General features: G+C 45.9%; 1 protein-coding gene across 1 annotated transcript; it reads left to right on the top strand.

Annotated features, from left to right (window-relative positions):
• The first annotated feature begins 10,604 nt into the window (after positions 1 to 10,604).
• Positions 10,605 to 16,723, top strand: KLF6 (KLF transcription factor 6). The gene is made up of 4 exons (XM_082854266.1): positions 10,605 to 10,971; positions 13,700 to 14,273; positions 15,662 to 15,785; positions 16,247 to 16,723. Exons 1-4 carry the CDS (start codon positions 10,768 to 10,770, stop codon positions 16,296 to 16,298), a joined length of 954 nt encoding a protein of 317 aa, XP_082710392.1. The 5' UTR covers positions 10,605 to 10,767; the 3' UTR covers positions 16,299 to 16,723.
• The last annotated feature ends 1,761 nt before the right edge of the window (positions 16,724 to 18,484 follow it).

Here is an 18,484-nt window from a genome sequence, read left to right as displayed (position 1 = left end):
ATTATTCTTGCAAATGTGTGAAAAATTGACTTTTCTAAAAAATGGTCTGTGATGTACATGAGCTGAGACATATTCAGGAAAACCACAGTTTCTGACACCCCTCTCCATTTTCCTGGAGACATGAAGAGTTCTTGATAATTTCAATTCTCTAAAATGACAGATACCGTCAATTTGCTTTTTAGAGTATCATGTTTTCTTGTGCTCTGTCATGTAATAGTTTACCTTAAAGCATTAAGAAAACACCTCTCTGCTCTGTCATCTGTAAGGGCTTCTGGGCTCAGGAGAGCGACACGAATCTCACCACAGAAGTTCAGGGCTTTGTGGTTGTATGCTCACTGCACAAAGAGACAGTCACACCGTTAAGGTTTTCACGCTACCATGACAACATGTGATTTCCAAGTACCACTTTTTCTGCCAGACAGCTCCAGGATTTAACTCCCAAAGAGATGCTGCCTTTCAACAAGGTAATCTTTTAAAGGAGTGCTATAAATAGCTCATTACCCAGAGCGTTTTCTTTCAATAGCAAGGTGTCTGAGGATAGGTAATTCTAGACAAATATTTTCTTCAGTCCCTAAAATTAATTATTAAAATACTCTTGAAACCTGGCATGTTTTTATGAATCTGTTTATCACAACAATACTATATTCTGAAAGTAGTCTAAAGATACTCATTCAGGCGGTAATTTGCCTTATGCCAGCTGGAAGCTCTAACATCCCATGAATGAATTGTCCACAATATAACCAGGTGACCGTCATGTGTGTGTGTATGTGTGTGTGTGTGTGTGTGTGTGTCTGTGTGTCTGTGTGTGTGTGTGTGTCTATCTGTGTCTGTATTTGTGTATCTCTGTGAGTGTGCCTTTGAATATGTGTGCCTGTGGGTGTCTGTGTGTGTCTGTGTTTTTGTGTGTGTGAATATGTGTGTCTGTGTGTGTGTCTGCAAATGTCAGCATCTGTAAATATCTGAGTGTCTGGGTGTGTCCACTCCCAACCAAGACTTTTTCTGGGGGAAATAAAAGCCAAGCAAACAAAGAAATCAAGGAAGACTGAGTGTGTTGGGACCAGAGTCACAACGATGGGCTGTGTGGAGGTGCCCCCAGCCCCGCCTGCTACACACTGGCCACCAAGGACCAAGAAGGCACCCCAGTGGTGGGGACTCTGGAACGGTCCTGCGGTCTGAGGCTGTGGAAAGGGCAGAGTGTGACCTGATGTCTCCATTACTGAGCAGAGGGGGAAAAATGTTCACCCACCAAGATCTCGCCCTTCTCTGCCCGCCCGTCGCTGGGCCACCCCAGGAGGAAGCAGGCCTCTCTGGTTACTCATTGATGTGTCCCCATTTTCTATTGGTGGAATCTTCCCTGGAGTCAAGCTGAATTTGTCCCTGTGCCTTAGACAAAATCGTACTTATAATTAGCAGCGTCCATGAGTTCATTTAATCCCCAACCAATCCTGTAAAGGAAGCATGTTTTTAACGGAAATCCAAAGGAGTTGAGAACCGTGTCCGCAGCCAAGTAGCTGGTTACTGTTAGAGATGAGGTCCCAAGAGCAGACCCTCCTCCGTGGCACCAAGTGAGGTGCGCTGATGACAGGAGGGGAGAGGTTACTAGAGGTCATCAACTCCGGGTCACCCAGACTGGCTGCTGGTTTCTTTAATAACAAATAAGAAATGGCAGAATTCATCAAGCCTCTGCTGTTAAAATTCCAACTGGAGGCCTAACACCTAGATCTCTCACCTCAGACACCCCTTCCCAGACCCCTTCACCCGTGCCCTCAGACACCCCTTCCCAGACCCCTTCACACGTGCCCAGGACTCCTGGGTGACGCCTCCCGACAGGTGAAACCTCAGAGTCCAAGGCGGCCTCTAGACTGGGGAAGGCCATGCAGACCCCATGCTGCCAAGGCTCCTGTGAGACGCAGGACTCCGAGAGAAGGAAAGGACCACTTATGGAAATGGAAAAGAAGCCCCTCCAAGGACCCAATCGTGTAAATGATGAACTTGTGCAAACAGCCCAATCATGCAAATGACCCAAGCAAAGACTTTTCACTGGAAGTGAAGCCTGCGTTTGCTCCACTCTCGGCAGCTTTAGTGTCACAAGAAATAAATCTTGGAGAACGTTCGCCTTGGAGTGTTCTAGGCTCTTGATCAGCTCAACAAACGGAGATGTTCTACTGGCTGCAGAAGTGTTAAGTAAAATCATAAGTGAATTGGATTAAAAAGCCAATTTTATGTTTATTTCCTAAAATTAGAAAATACCGACATCATTAACCTGTAGTAAGTCCCTTGTTCATGCATGCAGTCACTCAGGGACTCATCTTTTAAAAAGTGTTTACTGAGTAGCTGCTAGATCCTAGGCATTGTGCTAAACACTAAAGACAAAGACAGAAACCAATATCTAAAGCCCTGAGTATTTTACTGCTCAAAGGTGATACAGACCTCCTGGATGTATGAATTGGGTCGTCTATATAAAACAGGGCAGGTGCTCAAAACCTGAAGATCATTTATACTATAGCCCTCCTTTGAAATTTAATTTCCTTGGGAAATTTCTAGTGATTTCTATGTTTTTAGAAGGCATTATTGGTGGTTCATCTTTATTTAGGACATAGTTGATCAAAATAAGATTAAAGGCATTCACCAGCAAATATAATCATAGCCTATTTAATTTACAAGGGCTGACTTTAATCTTACTTACAATTGCCAATCTTCAAGTATTTTACTCAACTGTAATTTTTTCATATTCTGTCTCTCTTTTTTTTTTCTTTCACAATTTAATGCCCAATGGCAGTCTTCGGATTTATACCAAATGCATCAATCACTATTCTTTGGCAATCTTCCCTTTTCTCTTAGCCTTCTTATAAACTCTAGCTCTGAATGTTAATTATTAGAGGCTGCCTTACCTAGTAGTCGGCGACATTACTGCCTTTAGAAAATTCTCTTCAGATGGGTGCCTGCTGACGTTCGCAGATGGAGGAAGGGTGGCTGAAGACTCTGGTACCACTTCCTTGAAGTGGACAGTCTAATAAGGAAGATAGGGATTCACAAGTAACACAAGACGACCACAACCTCCAGACAGGCAAACACTCGGAAAGTCTGCCTCCCAAGCACCATTTTGCAGGAAGTTAATTGAGTTAAATGTCTGACTGGAGCCACAAACTCTATCCATCTTTGAATGCCCTGTTGTGGTGATGAGCCATGGGAATGGGAATCAGTGCCTCTTATTAGGGAGCTCACAGATCTCGGGGAGGAGAGAAGCATAGCAATCCACAGTCACAGCACAGAGGTGACAGAGGACATGGCGAGGGGCCTGGCACTTAGATGGGGTGATGGGGAAGGCTCTAGAGGTGCATTTGGGCTGAGTCTCAAAGTACAGTTACGGAAGGCTCTCAGTATTCAAAGGCTGGCCACCTGGCTGACCAAATCAGAGAGGGTTTGAGGAAGCAGTGGCAACGATGTGACAGCCCAGCAGTTTCAGCAGCCAAGACTGAGGGCAGGATAAAGCAATTAAGGCCGGTCTGCAGGCCCCACAGCTCATCGTTTCAGACCCACGATGGGATTACAATTTGCTTTATCTCCCTGTTACCAAATCCTGATGATTGCCCTCAGAAACAAATCTGCCATCTTTTCTCTGTATCTCCATTGCTACTATCACACAGCACTGTGGTCCTGCCCGTGGGCCTGGTGCTCAGACTGCCCTGCTCCAATTCCCAGCCCTGTCACTCTGAGGCTACAGGGCTTGGGCTGTGAGCTCTGGAGCATCCCCTCAGCCCACCCCTCCCTACCTTTCAACCTGGGCCACAACTCACAGCCAAGTGACCCTAGCCAAGTGACTTCTCCTGTGCTCACTTCAGTTTCCAGATCTATAAAATGGGGTAACGATAGCCTTTGTCTTGGAGGCTTGTGCTGCCAAACATATATGAAGTGTCACCTCTCCTTATTCCTCCTGGGTGATTTTGAGCAAGTTATATTACGTCTTGTGCCTCAGTTTCCTCTTTACTTAACTTCTCAGCGGTGGGGTGGTGATGAGGATTCAGGTGGATAATCCACGGTAAGCACTGAGCATAGTAATCAGGAAAGGATGTGGTATCCAACTTTGTTTCTATTCAGCCTGTCTTGTGAGAGTTGCTTAATGTTTATCATCACTGCCCAGCTCCCTCTTACCACTTGCCTGCCCGTCTTGCCATATTCTTTCTGCTGGTCCACACTCCTGCCAGAATTGCTTTCCAAGAAAAATTCCCCCCATGTCCTCTGTTCTCACCCTCCCAGGTGCTCACCTCCTCATAACACTGGACAGCGTGCCAGTGTTGCTTCTGGTCCTTCTACCTGCCTGTCACCGCCTGTCGAGACCACCACCATGACACTCCCCGTTCCTCTGCTGAAGTCAACGTCTCCCTTCCGCATTCCCGCTCTACCGCGCGCCTCTGCGAAAGGTCTACTCTGCCTTCTCTAGGCTGATGACCTTATATTGGTATGCTGAAAGGAAGAGGCCTTACTCCTAATCCCTCATCCACTGGCCAGAACACAGCGCCAGCTCTGTATCCTGGATAAACCGTGCTCAACATAGGTGTCCCCGCCTGTTGGTTTGTATCAACAATCTATCAAGTGTTTATGGGAACACTGAGACTTGTGCCCCTAAGGCTTGATGGATGCTAGTTTTTTCAAGAACAAAAGGATTAAGCCCTAAAAGTGACCATATTATCTAAAAAAATATTTTAAATTTTAAGTAACATATCCTTTACTATCCAAAAATGTTTATTGTTGACAATCTAGGAAACTAGGTGGAGTCTGTCATGTCCCCTTATTCTACTACTAAGTACTGTTTAATACAAGTTAATTTATATTGTTTTTATGGACTGCAAAAAACGACCTCCCAAAAGAACCACGTTAAAACCCTGGAACCTATGAATGTGATCTTATTTGGAAAATGGGTCCTTGCAGATGTAATTAAATTAAGGATCTTGAGATGAGCTCATCCTGGATTATCCAGGTGGGCCCTGAATCCAATGACATGTATTTTTAGGAGAGAAGAGAGATGGAGATTTGAGACAGAAGAGGAGGAGGCCATGTGACCAGGGAGGAGAGATTAGAGGGATGCAGCCACAAACCAAGGAAGCTGGAAGCCACCGGAAGCTGGAAGAGCAGAATGATCCTCCCCCAGAGCCTCCAGAGGGACCGTGGCCCTGCCTGCACCTTCGTTGAGACTCATGGCCTCCAGACAGTGAGAGAATAAATTTCAGTTGTTTTAAGCTACCAAGTTTGCAATTTGTTACAGCATCCATACAAAACTAATATATGATAAACAAATATTAATTTTATATTCTGATTCATTAGATGCCTTAAATCAACATCCTTTCTGCCTGTCTCTCTCTTTCTTTGTCTCTCATTTTCTCTCTCTCTCTCTCTGTTCTAAGAACACTGCACACCTTAGTACACTTCCCCTCTGCACTTTCCCCATCATTAACTGGAGTTCAGTATTTGTTTATGGTTCTTTGTGTGCATGTGTGTGTGTGCATGTGAAATTTACTGAAAGTTAAATATGGATCAGTACGGACACATGCAATCACCCGTGTAACCCACACCTCTATCCAGACATAGAACAAACCCATCACCTGTCACCATCACCGATGACCATCACCAAGAGAGCTTCCTCATGCCCCTTCCCAGTCAATCTCCAGCCCTGCCCACCAGATGCAACCAAACATCAGTTTTACCTGTTCTAGAACTTGAATACTGTAGTCTGAATCTTGCAGTAGGTATTCATGTGTGCAAGGCTTCTTTCACTCATTCTAACATTCCCGAGATGTGTTTGTGTTGCCACACGTGCAGTAGTTTGTTCTATTTGTTGATGAGCAGTACCACAACGGACAAGAATACCACATCTCCTGGTGATGGACACCTGGGTGGTATCCAGTTTTTGACTATTATGGATAAACGCAGTGAATGATCTTGTACAAATCTCTTTGTGAACACATTCTTTCAGTCTTTTGGTTAAAGGCCTGGAAGATCTGAGTCATAAAAGTGTATGTTTAGTTTTATTAAAAACAGTCAGATCTTTTTTCACAAGTTGTTCTAGCGTTTTACATCCTCACCAAATTGTAGCAAAGTTCTGGCTGCTCCCATACATCTCCACCAACTCTTGGTGTTTCAGGGCTTCTTAACTAGCTGTTTCAGTGGGTTGTATTTCACATTTCCCTGATGATGAATAATGTTGAACGCATTTTCATGTATTTACTAACTATTTATATATATTTCCTGTGAAGTATCTCTTCAAATATTTTGCCTATTTTTTATGTTCTTTAAAAAAATGTTGTACATCCATGTTCTCCATGTTGCTCCTTTCCCCCTAATAACAAGATAAAGTCAGAGCATCTACAAAATCCTTATTTTCTTTAGTCTACTTAAGAGCAGAGGGTGGGGGTGCCCCATGTGAACAGAATCTCAGAGGGTGTCAAGGCTCTCCGAGGAGAAGCCGTGTACAGCAGACTTAGGGATGGATGAATGCTGAATTCATGACTGGATGAACGGCTGAATGTTGATTGCCTTCAATTTATTGAATGGCTACTCTTTGCCACAAACCAGGGATTTTAATGCATTATCTTTTTCAATTCTACCAAACTGATTCTAAGAGTTAGACATTTTTATCTCCATTTAAAAGACATGACCAAGACTACACACCTAGCGTGGGTAACTAGAGTCTACAGTCCATCTTTCATACAGTGTCACACTTCCACCCTCTGAATGACTTTTGCCTTCTATGATTCTTCTTTGTTGATTTTTTTAAAAATTGGATGTGACTAGTATTGCTTAGATCCCATGCATACTCTTTTTCATGTAAGAAGCTGACATTATCTCCCCACCAAATAGTAACATGCACCAGGAGTGGTAACACGGTTGTTTTAAGACATCGACCTCCCTATGTATTGCCTACCTCCTCTGTCACAGGGAGTATTGCCTGCTTTGTGAATGGTGTGAATCCCAAACACCTGACCAGTCACAGGGCGTGAATAATATGTGCTGAATGGCTAATGGGTACAGAGGGAAGTCATAGTGCTTATTCTCTTTGAAATTCAGCCGATGTACTGTTTCTATAACTTTTTATTATTTTTTTTGAAAAATAACCATTTTGAGTGTATCTGTATTGTGTCCAATCAGGTTCACTATTTTAAAAATAAACTATACAATCTTCTAAGAACCGGGAAGTGCACGTACAAGACAAGGACAAATTTACATTCTATAGGAAAGTAGATAAAGAAATGCATTAAAACAATAAAGAATTACCACGAAGAGATTACCTGATGATCACTAATCATCAGGAAATGAAAATCAAAACCTCAATCAGAGATCACCTCACACTGGTCAGAATAGGTATCACTAAAAAGTCCACAAGCACTACTATATATAAAACAGATAACCAACAAGGACCTACTGTATAGCATACAGAACTATATGCAATACTTTGTAATAACCCATAAGGAAAAAGAATCTGAAAAAGAATACACACACACACACACACACACACACATATATAATTGAATCACTGTGTTGTACACCTGAAACTAACACATTGTAAATTAACTATACTTCAATTTTTAAAAATCCACAAACAGTAAATGTTGGTGAGGATGTGGAGAAAAGGGAACCCTCTTACACTGTCAGTGGGAATGTAAATTGGTGCAGCCACTATGGAAAACAAAATGGAATTTTGTCAAGAAACAAAAAATAGAACTACCATATGATCCAGAAATACCACTCCTGGGTATATATCTAAAGAAAATGAAAACACTAATTTGAAAAGATACATGTACCCCAACATTCATAGCAGTGTTAGGTACAATAGCCAAGGTATGGAGACAACCTAAGTGTCCATCAACAGATGAATGGATAAAGAAGATGTGGTATATATATATACACACACACACACACACACACACACACAATGGAATACTACTGAGCCATAAAAAACAATGAAAATTTGCCAACAACATGGATGGACCTGGAGTGTATTATGCTTAGTGAAATAAGTCAGAGAAAAACAAATACTATATGTTATCACTTATATATGGAATCTAAAGAAATAAAACAAATAAATATAACAAAACAGAAACAGACTCACAGATAAAGAGAACAAACTAGAGGTTACCAGTGGGGAGAGGGATACAGAGAGGGGCAAGATAGGGGTAGTACAAACTATTATGTATAAAAAATAAGCTACAAGGATATAGTGTACAACACAGGGAATATAGTCAATATTTGATAATAACTAGAAAAGGAGTATAATCTTTAATAATTATGAATCACTATGTAGTACACCTGAAACTTATACAATATTATAAATCAGCTATAATTCAATAAAAAATAAAATATTACTAACAGGAAAGCAAAAGAATAATCGTCCAAAAGGTAAATAAGAATATTGTAACCATGACGCCCACATACACTGCACAGAGAGCCATCATGTGCCTTCCCTTGGGCAATATATTCTTCCCTTCACCTAACTCTCCTCTGATCGGTCCAGGATGCTGACCCTCCCTCGCATAGTCACTGGATTCTTGCTTCCTTTGATCACTGCTGCCAATTACTGAGAAAACCCTGTCCCTGATATAAGCACACTCTCAAACCATATCCCAAATACAACCAGCTGCTGGTCACCAGGGGGTGGGCTCAACCTGAAGATGGTTCAAGGCAAGCCATTCCCATTCCCAGAAATTAGACTCAAGGCCAATGTCTTCCCTATGGAGGGCCAGTCACGCTCTCTGTTTCTGGGGTAAAATAAGACTGAACACAGGTTAATGATCATTTTAATCAATTCATTATGAATCATCTTCACAGCCTCTTTAATATAACAGATACAATAAGATAATAACTTCCCCTAACTTTTGATTGACAAAGGTCCCTGCCTAGAATGTTATAGGGTCATAGCCCTGGTATACTCAAGTCTGCTAAAATCTAACACACAAAATCCTGTCAAAACTTCATTTTACATACTTCAGTTTTTAAAAACTTTATTTAAAAGGATGTTTCATTAAACTCTATTTTGAAATAATAATGGAGGTAGTAGCTATAATTCAGTTTTCCATTTCGAATTTTAAAAGCACATTCTTTGTAGTCTTGGCATTTTGCTTGAAAATGAACATTATGGTATATTTCAGGAGATAATTTATATGAAAAAAACCCCACATTGAATGTCAGCTTCAACCTCATTTAAACTGTTTTCACATTCAACTAGGGGAAAGTCTAGTTGTTAATCTTGGTGAGGGTCTCTGCATCTTCTCGGAATGAAGGTTGATGTATGGTAGGTGACAAGTAAAAAGACATTTTCTAGATGCCCAGTTCCCAAACTTTACTGGCAAGAGATTAACCTGGGGAGCTTGGTCAAAACTCAATGGCTGGGACAGCCTCCACCCTCTAGCTTATGATTCTGTAGGTTTGGGGTCAGACCCTGGAATCTGCATTTCTAAAATGTACACAGCTGGTGTGGATGGAGGACCCTACTGAGAATGGTTATAGGCCCCCTCTTTTTTTAAACGCCCCCTCCCAAAGTGCCCTCTTTTTTAAAAGAAAACTGTGTTCCCATACAATCAAGAGTGTAAATAACCCCCTCAAGAGCAAGCAGATCCAACTTGGGTCTTCCAGGCCATTTTGGTCCTTTTCCTGCAGGTTAGGCAGGCATGGGGGTGGGGCGGGGCAGAGGCGTGTCCCCCAGGTGTGTGCCCTGTCCTTGTGAGGGAGGCTGAAGGAGGGACCTCAGATTCACATACAACATACCCCAGTGACTCTGGAGTACCTCCGGCCCCTCCCTGTTCCTCACCACACCCGTGGGGCTGCCCAGTCCACCATCCGTCCACCACCACTGGGTCACAGGTGCCACCTGAGGACTGAGGGGGACAGATGGGGATGGAGTGGGACAGAGGGGAGAACAGAGTGGGAAGGAGGGGAAACAGAGAGGGACAGAGGGGGAACAGAAGGGGACGGAAAACGGGGAATACAGGGGGACGGAAGGGGGGACATAGTGGGATCGAGGGACGGATGGGACCAGAGAAGGGCAGGCCGGCCCGAGGTCGGAGGGAGGTACAGAGGGGACCCGGCCCGGCTCCCCTCAGCCAGGCAGCGGCACACTGAACCGCTGGGCCAGGGGCAGGGGACTGGACCCGCGTGACCGGCCTGAGTGACGAGGGCCGGGGTTTGCGGGGACCAGCCCGGGTGGTGGGGATGGGGACGGGGACCGGGACGACAGGGGTACGGGGACCGGGGACGGGACGGGAAGGAACACCCGGCTCCCTCTGCCCGGCAGCAGCGCACTCAGCCGCTCGGCCGCACACCTCCCAGCACCGACTCCTCCGGCGTGAGGCGGCTCGCGCCTTATATACCCTGCTAAAAATAGCCTGCGAAACCGCCTTCCAATCACAGCTGGCCGAAGTTCGAATTCAGCCAATGGCGAGGGTTGTGATGGAGAGGCTCGGTCACGCCAGGCGGGGCCGCTGTAAGCCACTGCCCGCGATTGGCCGAAGCTGACATCATCGTCGCGCAGCCCCCGGGCCGGGCGCGGCGTGATTGGGCGGTGCGCTGGGCGGGCGCGGGCGAGTCACGTGGGGAGATGGGGGGGGCTGGGCGGGGAGGAGGGGAGGCTGGCAGCGGAGCTTTGAATAGGGAAGTTTTGCAGGGGTTACGTTTGCAGTCAGTCCGGTGTTTGCAAATATTGTGTGGGCTCGCGAGCGAGTCTCCGGGCTCCGGTAGGATCCGAACCCGCGGCGCCTAATTGCTGCCCACTGAGTTTGCATGAACTTCCCCGGCGCTGCAGGCACGGCTGCTGCGCTCCCGACTCCAGACCGCACACCTCCCTGTTTTTACAACAGCAGTGACTGTCTTTTCCAACCCGACATGGATGTGCTCCCAATGTGCAGCATCTTCCAGGAACTCCAGATTGTGCACGAGACTGGTTACTTCTCGGCGCTGCCCTCCCTGGAGGAATATTGGCAACAGGTAAATAGGAATTTTCATGGGCCAGGTGCCCGGGTGCGCCGAGGAGGGAGTGCATGCACTCACCGACAGGACGGTGTGTGGTTGGAGGTGCATTTCTTTTTCTTCTTTTTTTAATGGTTCGGGTAAATTTTTTAAAAATTAAAATAATTAGTCTTAAAACGTACTTCTGCTGTCTCCGGTGTGGAAGGCACTTTAAAGGGGCCTTTTACAGCGTGGAGCGGAGTTGTCATTTGAGTGGGGCGCAGCAGTGCTTCGTCGCTTGGAGTGTTTTTGCCGTTTCAGGGGCTTATGAACTGCGTTCTCCGGAGGGCAGACCCAGCTCCGCGGCCTGATCCCGGCCCTAGCCCTTGGCAGAAGTTTGGTGCTTGTACCAGCTCCAGACTCCACAGCTGGATCTGGTCATATGAACTTGCAAGGACTGCCAAGGGTGTTTTTTTTTTAAGGGATTTTGGTTTTGTTTTGCTTTTTGGTGTTTGTACGTGGAGATTTTTTTTTTTTTTAATTAAGGATTTCACCAGTGAAACATCCACCAGCTCCTTTTCTCTACCAGGCCATTTTCAGTTTCTTTACCTTCTTGGGAATCCTTAAGATATGCCTCGATCTGCCTTGTTTTTCTTAACCTGCTTCTTTTGTTGACCAGAAAAAAGAAAAAAAAAAAAACCCAATGTTTGCACAACCAGTGACTTATCAGTCATATGACAATGAGCCCATCCAAATTGCTTCAAGTCAGTTTGGGAAGAAGAGTCTCTGTTTCCGGCATTTTTTAGTGGAACTGCAATTTTTGGCATTGGACATTTAAGAAACAATTTTTCCCCCTTCTAATGCGTTAGGATTACCTGAAGGGAGAGAGATTCTGACACTTGTCCCATTATCTTTAAAGATAGAAGGAAGGTTTGGGGTTTTCTCTGTGCTGCTAAGCAGTTTGCTTTTTGTCACAAAGTGAATTAGCAGATCAAATATATATTGTGGGTTTCAAAGCCTAGAAGGCTTTTAGGGGAGATGAAATGCAAAGTGTTACAACCTTCACATGCCTGCTTAATTGTTCCCAGCCCTTTCCTGCCTCCCTCTCCCCTCCAGGCTTTTCCTCCTAAAGAAGCTGCTTCCTAGGACGTGATTGAAATTGATCTAAGTAGTTTCCTTGGGCATTTGGGATTTGGGCCACAAGCCAGGCTGAGCTGTTGGTCGCCTTCAGAGGCTTTTAAACTCTCCCTGAGAGCTTCCTTCTGGTCCCCAGTGCTCCTCAGCATAATGGAGATTTTAAATTAGCCAGATTATTAAAGTTTAACAAGATCTCAATAAACGTGCTTTCCTTTTTCTTTGGAACATCCATAGAATATCTTGCTGTCTCTCCGCAGAACACTGTAGTGTGCTTTGTAACCCAGGCGTCTAATTTTAGGGGTAACGAGAAAACAATGATTGTTTTTTCCCCCTCTGCTTGCTAGGTGAGGAGGGGGAGGGGGAAGGGTCTATTCTGATAGCAGGCACACTGCTAAATAACCAAGCGGGAGCCCTTTGGGTGGGCTTTGCTAGTCCTGAAAATGATTTGCTAAAAAGAGCAGAGTTTGCTGTAGAAATCTAAAGCTGTGGAATTGCAGTAGTATAGACAGCCTTATATGGACATGCAGACAGTTGATCCTAGTGAAGATAAGGGCAGACATAATTTAAACCTAAAATGTTTCCTACCGTTTTTATTTTCCAGTGGCTAGAAAGTTTGAGATGGTGGGGAGAGGGCATGCTGGTCTCTCGGCAGTTGTAGCTTCTGGAAAGGTTGGTTGTGGGGCTGGGGGGGCACTCTGGCCATGACACACTGCATGTATGTTTGAACCGGGTCCTTTTTTGGCCGCTGGTCAGAATTTCAAAAGGAAGTCTCCTTTGGCATTGTGTGAAAGAAATAGAGTGATGACTCATACAGTTGTACTCTTGGCCAGTAGATAAAGTTCTTGTCCATTGTGGGACTCCCAGCAGGGCTGCGGAGGAATTTCCCCTCCTGCATCCTTTACAATAGCAGATGGCCATTCTGGAATGGTTTCTCCACTCCTGTTGTTGTTTTCCTCTGACCACTGTGGAAGTCATTTAAGTTGCGTGTGCGCATGGCCCTGCACTTGGGAATGACATTCTTTGAAAGCCTATTAGGTCTGGGCTCCGCAGGAAACGGGTGGTTTCTCTGTAGCTCCTACCTGACCCTAGACCATCAGCTGGTTGCGTCTGCTCACTGAGTATGGCCTGTGCTGTCAGCGGTTCTCCAGAGGGAGACACATGCCATGTCAGAGCACACTGTGTTGAGAGCAGCAAGCCCTCTGTCTGTGCCTCTGGAAGGCGGATGCCTGGGTTTCCTTGTTGCATAGGGTTCTCGACTGTCAGATAATGTGGTTAAACCTGTCCGGTGGGGGCAGGTCTGAGGCTGGTATTCTTTGTGTGGCTTACAGAAACTTATTAGAAACATCAACACTGTAACTATAACAAAAACTGGCTCAGTGACCATCAGCCATTTGTGGCCATTGGTCCAACTTGGGGAAGCGGGGAGAGGTTTCACCTCTGGTTTTTCTTCTGAATGTGTACCCATTCCTAGAAACAGCTTTCCTCTCACTCTGCTAAAGACACGGATTCTTGTAGTGACAAGGCCACAGTTTATTTGCCCTTGACTCCTGCATGTTTTTGGAAGTGTGCTTTCGGTTCGTTTTCGGTAGTCGTCACAATCACGTGCCTTCTTGTGGTTCCTTTCGCACAGACCTGCCTGGAGTTGGAACGTTACCTCCAGAGCGAACCCTGCTATGTGTCAGCCTCCGAAATCAAATTCGACAGCCAGGAAGATCTGTGGACCAAAATCATCCTGGCTCGGGAGAAAAAGGAGGACTCGGACCTGAAGATGTCCTCCAGTCCCCCTGAGGATGCACTCAACAGCCCCAGCTTTGGCTACAACCTGGAGACCAACAGCCTGAACTCGGACGTGAGCAGTGAATCCTCCGACAGCTCCGAGGAGCTCTCGCCCACCACCAAGTTTACCTCTGACCCCATCGGCGAAGTTTTAGTCAATTCGGGGAACCTGAGCTCCTCCGTCACCTCCACGCCCCCTTCCTCCCCAGAACTGAGCAGGGAGCCGTCCCACCTGTGGGGTTGCATGCCGGGTGAGCTGCACCCTCCCGGGAAGGCGCGCAGTGGGACTGCGGGGAAGCCCGGCGACAAGGGCAGCGGAGACGCCTCCCCAGACGGCCGCAGGAGGGTGCATCGGTGCCACTTTAACGGCTGCAGAAAAGTTTACACCAAAAGCTCCCACTTGAAAGCACATCAGCGCACCCACACAGGTCAGTCCCTCCTGCGACCCGGGCGCCGCTGAATTAATTGCACCAGCCCTGGGAGGGGGCCGGGGCTCCGCAGGAGGCTCTCAGAGCAGACACGTCCTCACCTCCTTTCTTCCCTCAAAAGAGTTGGGTCTCTGGGGAGGACAGAGTAGGCGCTGAAAGACTGGACATGTGTGCCCGATGAATGGTTATCGCTTTCAGATTAAACAAACAAGAGGTAAATCACATTCTCTGTCTACACCGAGTACCCCACCCACTCCAGCCACCTGGGTTATCAAGGCCCACTGTGCAGTCTGCAGTGTCTGTGTACAGTGCTACTCGGAGTTGCCTCTGATTTTTGGAAATGAAGCTCGAGGGTTGGGAGAGGGTGGCCGGGCTGTGTGGCGCAGGTGGGTGCCGGACACCGTGTGGGGTCTGAGCTAGACCCATCGACTCTGTGCGAAGCAGTATCATCAGCAGGTACTTAGTGAGAATTTCTCTGTGTATCATGCTGCCTTTGTTTTCTGATGCCAACTTTAAAAAATAATAATAACTTCTTAATGAAATATCACAGTCTAGAGAATAGTTCCACTGATAGTTACCATGACAGTCTAGGATAACTGGGGAAGCATCACAGAAATTTTGGAGCTGGAAGGGGTCTTAGAGATCAAGTCATGCAAACTCTCGTGTTACCAATAATGAGAGGAGATCAGGATCCTGAAACGGCTCAGGGCAGAGCCAGGATCAGGACCTGGGTACCCTGGAACCAGGCTACTGACTGTGGCAATTGTTTTTTATATTCTCAGGTAGCACTTTTAGTGAAATCATATTTGTAATCCGACCAAGGGATAAAGTCGACTGGGTCTTTTGCTTGTCATTTAGAAAGTGTTTTGAAGACCTTGGAATGGGGTTTCCCAGAAACTCATGACCTCAGTTTTGGAGAAATATAGTTTCCCGGAGGAAACTACAAAGCCTCATTCCACAGGGAAGTGAGTAAGGAACAAAATAAGTGCTTGAGAGAAACCGTTTCCATGGAGAAAGAAATAAAACCCAGCCCTGGCCAAGGCCACGGGTCCAGTGGGCTGACACATCACCTCGGAAGTATTTCTCCAGTCTGAGTCATTGTTATTCTTACACGTTCACTCTGATTACGGTCATGTGGGCCCTGCCAAGCCTGGGTCTCTTCCCCAGCACTTGGAGGCCCAAGGCTAGCTAGGTCAGGAAAGAGCCCCTGCCTGTTACCTTGGGAGGGCCGGCTCCCAGCGCTAACTGAGGTGTATTCTGAATTCCTGAGGTCAGTGGCCTCTGGGCCTGCTCCTGAGTGGACTTTCCTGCCCCGTGTTGGGGTAGCAGGGCCCTTCCCTCACTGTTCAGTGAAGTCATGGCGTGCCTGTCGTGTGCTCTCTTCCCAGGAGAAAAGCCTTACAGATGCTCATGGGAAGGTTGTGAGTGGCGTTTTGCAAGAAGCGATGAGTTAACGAGACACTTCAGAAAGCACACTGGTGCCAAGCCTTTTAAATGTTCTCACTGTGACAGGTACGTGCATGAACAGCAGGGGCGCGGCAGTGCCATCCCCGGAACGGAGTAGGCATGCAGTCACCCTGCAGCAAGGCAGCCGTCTTCCTGGCCTGCACTGGCATCTCTCTTTTCAGCCCAGGACTTTTTAAAAAGGCTCTACTATGCCACTCGTCCAGGTTAGGAAGCACCGTGTACTGAGTGCACGAGAATAGAATGATTTCGTTCACACTTTCTGCAGATTGGCCCTTTAACAGTTTTCAAATTTGAAGGCTGGGCAGTAAAGTCAGGTGACATTCCCAAGAGCTGATTGGCAACCTCCTTGATGTATACTCCTGCCCCGAATGTGGATGGGGCTGACTCAGCATGATGACTCCCACCCCCAATGGAGAGGGCTAATTTAGCTGGGGGGTGCACGAGCAGGAGGTCTGTAACTGACGGGGCTGGAGACCTAACGTCTGGGACCCCGATTCTCTCTGCAGGTGTTTCTCCAGGTCCGACCACCTGGCCCTGCACATGAAGAGGCACCTCTGAAGGGGCAGAGCATCGACTCCTGCGGGCTAAAAAGGCTTCCAGGCTGAGACGGCCGTGGAAGGAGGGTGCGTGTTCCAGCCAAAGCCATTTTGCACCCTACCCGGTCGCCTCCAGGACCTACTGGGAAGGTCTTTCGAGGGCGAAAAAAGTCATGTCCGAAGCGGCAGAGCACCCAGGGTGTGTGGTGTTTGGGTGGCCCTGGCCTCGCCACTGGTACCTATCCTCTGAGTGGTCCCTAAGCCTTTGCCGTGAGCATGTGCACTGAGAATGTTAGTGGTGGGTGGGCTGTATGTGGAGGGTCTCCTACGGACTGTGTGACGAGACAGAGTCCTTTCCCTTGCGAGGCTGCAAGAGACAGAAAAAAACATAGTTTGAATGTTTTGTGTGTGAGGCGTGTTCCATGAGATGAGATGACCACCAATCATTTCCCGGGGCGGGGTGGGGGTGGGGGGTGGTGTAGGTAGAGTCTGCGCCTTAGAGGAAAAAAAAGAAAAGAAAAAAAGAAGGGAAAATGTGGAGGGCAGGCGTGGGCGGTCAGGACCTGGGAGTGGCGAGTGGGTGTAGTGAGGGGAGCCCCTTTCCCTCTAGTGTGTGGCGAGAACTTTCGGTGTCTGGTTCAGCTGTGTGAAGTGAGTAGCTTCTGCTACTCTCTGAGACAGAGTTCATTTGTTACCCATTGTATAAGCTGTGTATCTACAAATATAATACATTGATAACTTTTCCTTCTAAGACAAAAGTAATGCATGGTCTGGGGAATTATCTGCTTTTCCATTTTTAAATCAGGACTACAGTTTTGATTCCAGTTCACTGAGCAGCTAAGATACGATTGGTTGAATTCGGTGACCCCCTAGCCATCTGGGCTTGGCAATACACAATCCTTCCCCCCTTCAATTTCATAACACTCCCCTTCCAGAGAGGCATTGTGCAGCATAGGACTATTTTGTAAATGGTTCGAATTTGAATTACCTTTTTGGAGAATTTCGTGATGCCCTTGAAAGATGTTGGACACGAGTTGGGTGTCCAGGACACTAGGGCTGGGAATTGCTGGTCTAATGTCTCATTAGACTCAGAACCTAAAATTTTTCTCAGTTGGGTGGATAAAACCACTAAAGCTTAGAAACTGTTTTCTCATGCAGCTAAGTTTCTCTTATTTATGCCTTGAGGACTAATTTCTGGTTTTCTAGCTGTTAATGCACTGTAGATCTTAACAATGGTGCCTTACGCAAGTGGCCCCTTATGTAGGGGTCTCGTACAGGGGTATGGGTGATGCATGCTTTATTAAGGCTCTTTTTTCACCTGGCTTTGTACTGTATCAATATATAATACAGAAAAAAAATCTCTTTAAGGTCCTCCTTCACAAAGTCAAATAGATGAAAACCCCCCAAACAAGTCAGTATTTACTCAGTAGTTTAGACAACTTGACTGTCAGTGTTAAAGTGGAAAACATGTGATAATTGGAAAATCAGACCATTTCTGCCACCGTGAGACTTCCGTATAGACTTTGCACAACAGTTGTACAGATCATACACCGGCTGTGTTTAATATGTAACATTTTCACATGTATTAAAGATACAGAAGTATAAAAAACAATGTATTTGCTTAAAAGGCACAAGTTTCTCGCGTATCTATCTAGCTATCTGTTGGTAACACAGAAAGTATATTACTTTTTTTTAAAAGTGGGCGAAATTCTTGTGTATGTATATTTGTGTGTACAGTATGTGTATGTGTGTATGTGTGTGTATATATATATATATACATATATATAGATAATATATACATATTTTTTTAAGGAGAAATTAGAATGTCTAGCTAGAAAATTCCACAGCCTGTGAAGACATATTTCAAAATGGCCACAAAGGAGGTAAACATGAGAACTCTAACTTTTATAAAGGCTTTCCCTTTAATTTAACAATTTGCCACAGGCTCTTGGCATCAAATCTCTTCCAGACTGCCAACTCGCTCATCATAATCGGCAGGTCTGGGATAGGGTACCTTCGCCATTCAAAACTGGCATGAACGGAATACTAGCCCGGTCGTTGGTCTCAGACACACTAAGGTTTTGATTTTGAATGTCAGCTTTATTGAAAATCGAGCCTAAGAGTAAGCTAATCACAGGGATTCCTTTTTAGAGCACTTTTTATGCAGATGAAGCTATTTTTTTCCAGCACATAGATTCTTCCAGTTTT

This window comes from Leucopleurus acutus (assembly GCF_964270905.1).
Source record: "Leucopleurus acutus genome assembly, chromosome: 1".
In the NCBI taxonomy this organism is placed as follows: Eukaryota; Metazoa; Chordata; class Mammalia; order Artiodactyla; family Delphinidae; genus Leucopleurus; species Leucopleurus acutus.
The sequence above is the reverse complement of the archived record's forward strand: the minus strand, read 5'-3'. Positions and strand labels throughout refer to the sequence as shown.

Coding starts and splice junctions, on each gene's coding strand:
- KLF6 (XM_082854266.1), top strand. CDS start 10,768: ATGAACTTCCCCGGCGCTGCAGGCACGGCTGCTGCGCTCCCGACTCCA. Junction 14,274..15,661: donor ACATCAGCGCACCCACACAG/GTCAGTCCCTCC, acceptor CTCTCTTCCCAG/GAGAAAAGCCTTACAGATGC. Junction 15,786..16,246: donor AAATGTTCTCACTGTGACAG/GTACGTGCATGA, acceptor TTCTCTCTGCAG/GTGTTTCTCCAGGTCCGACC.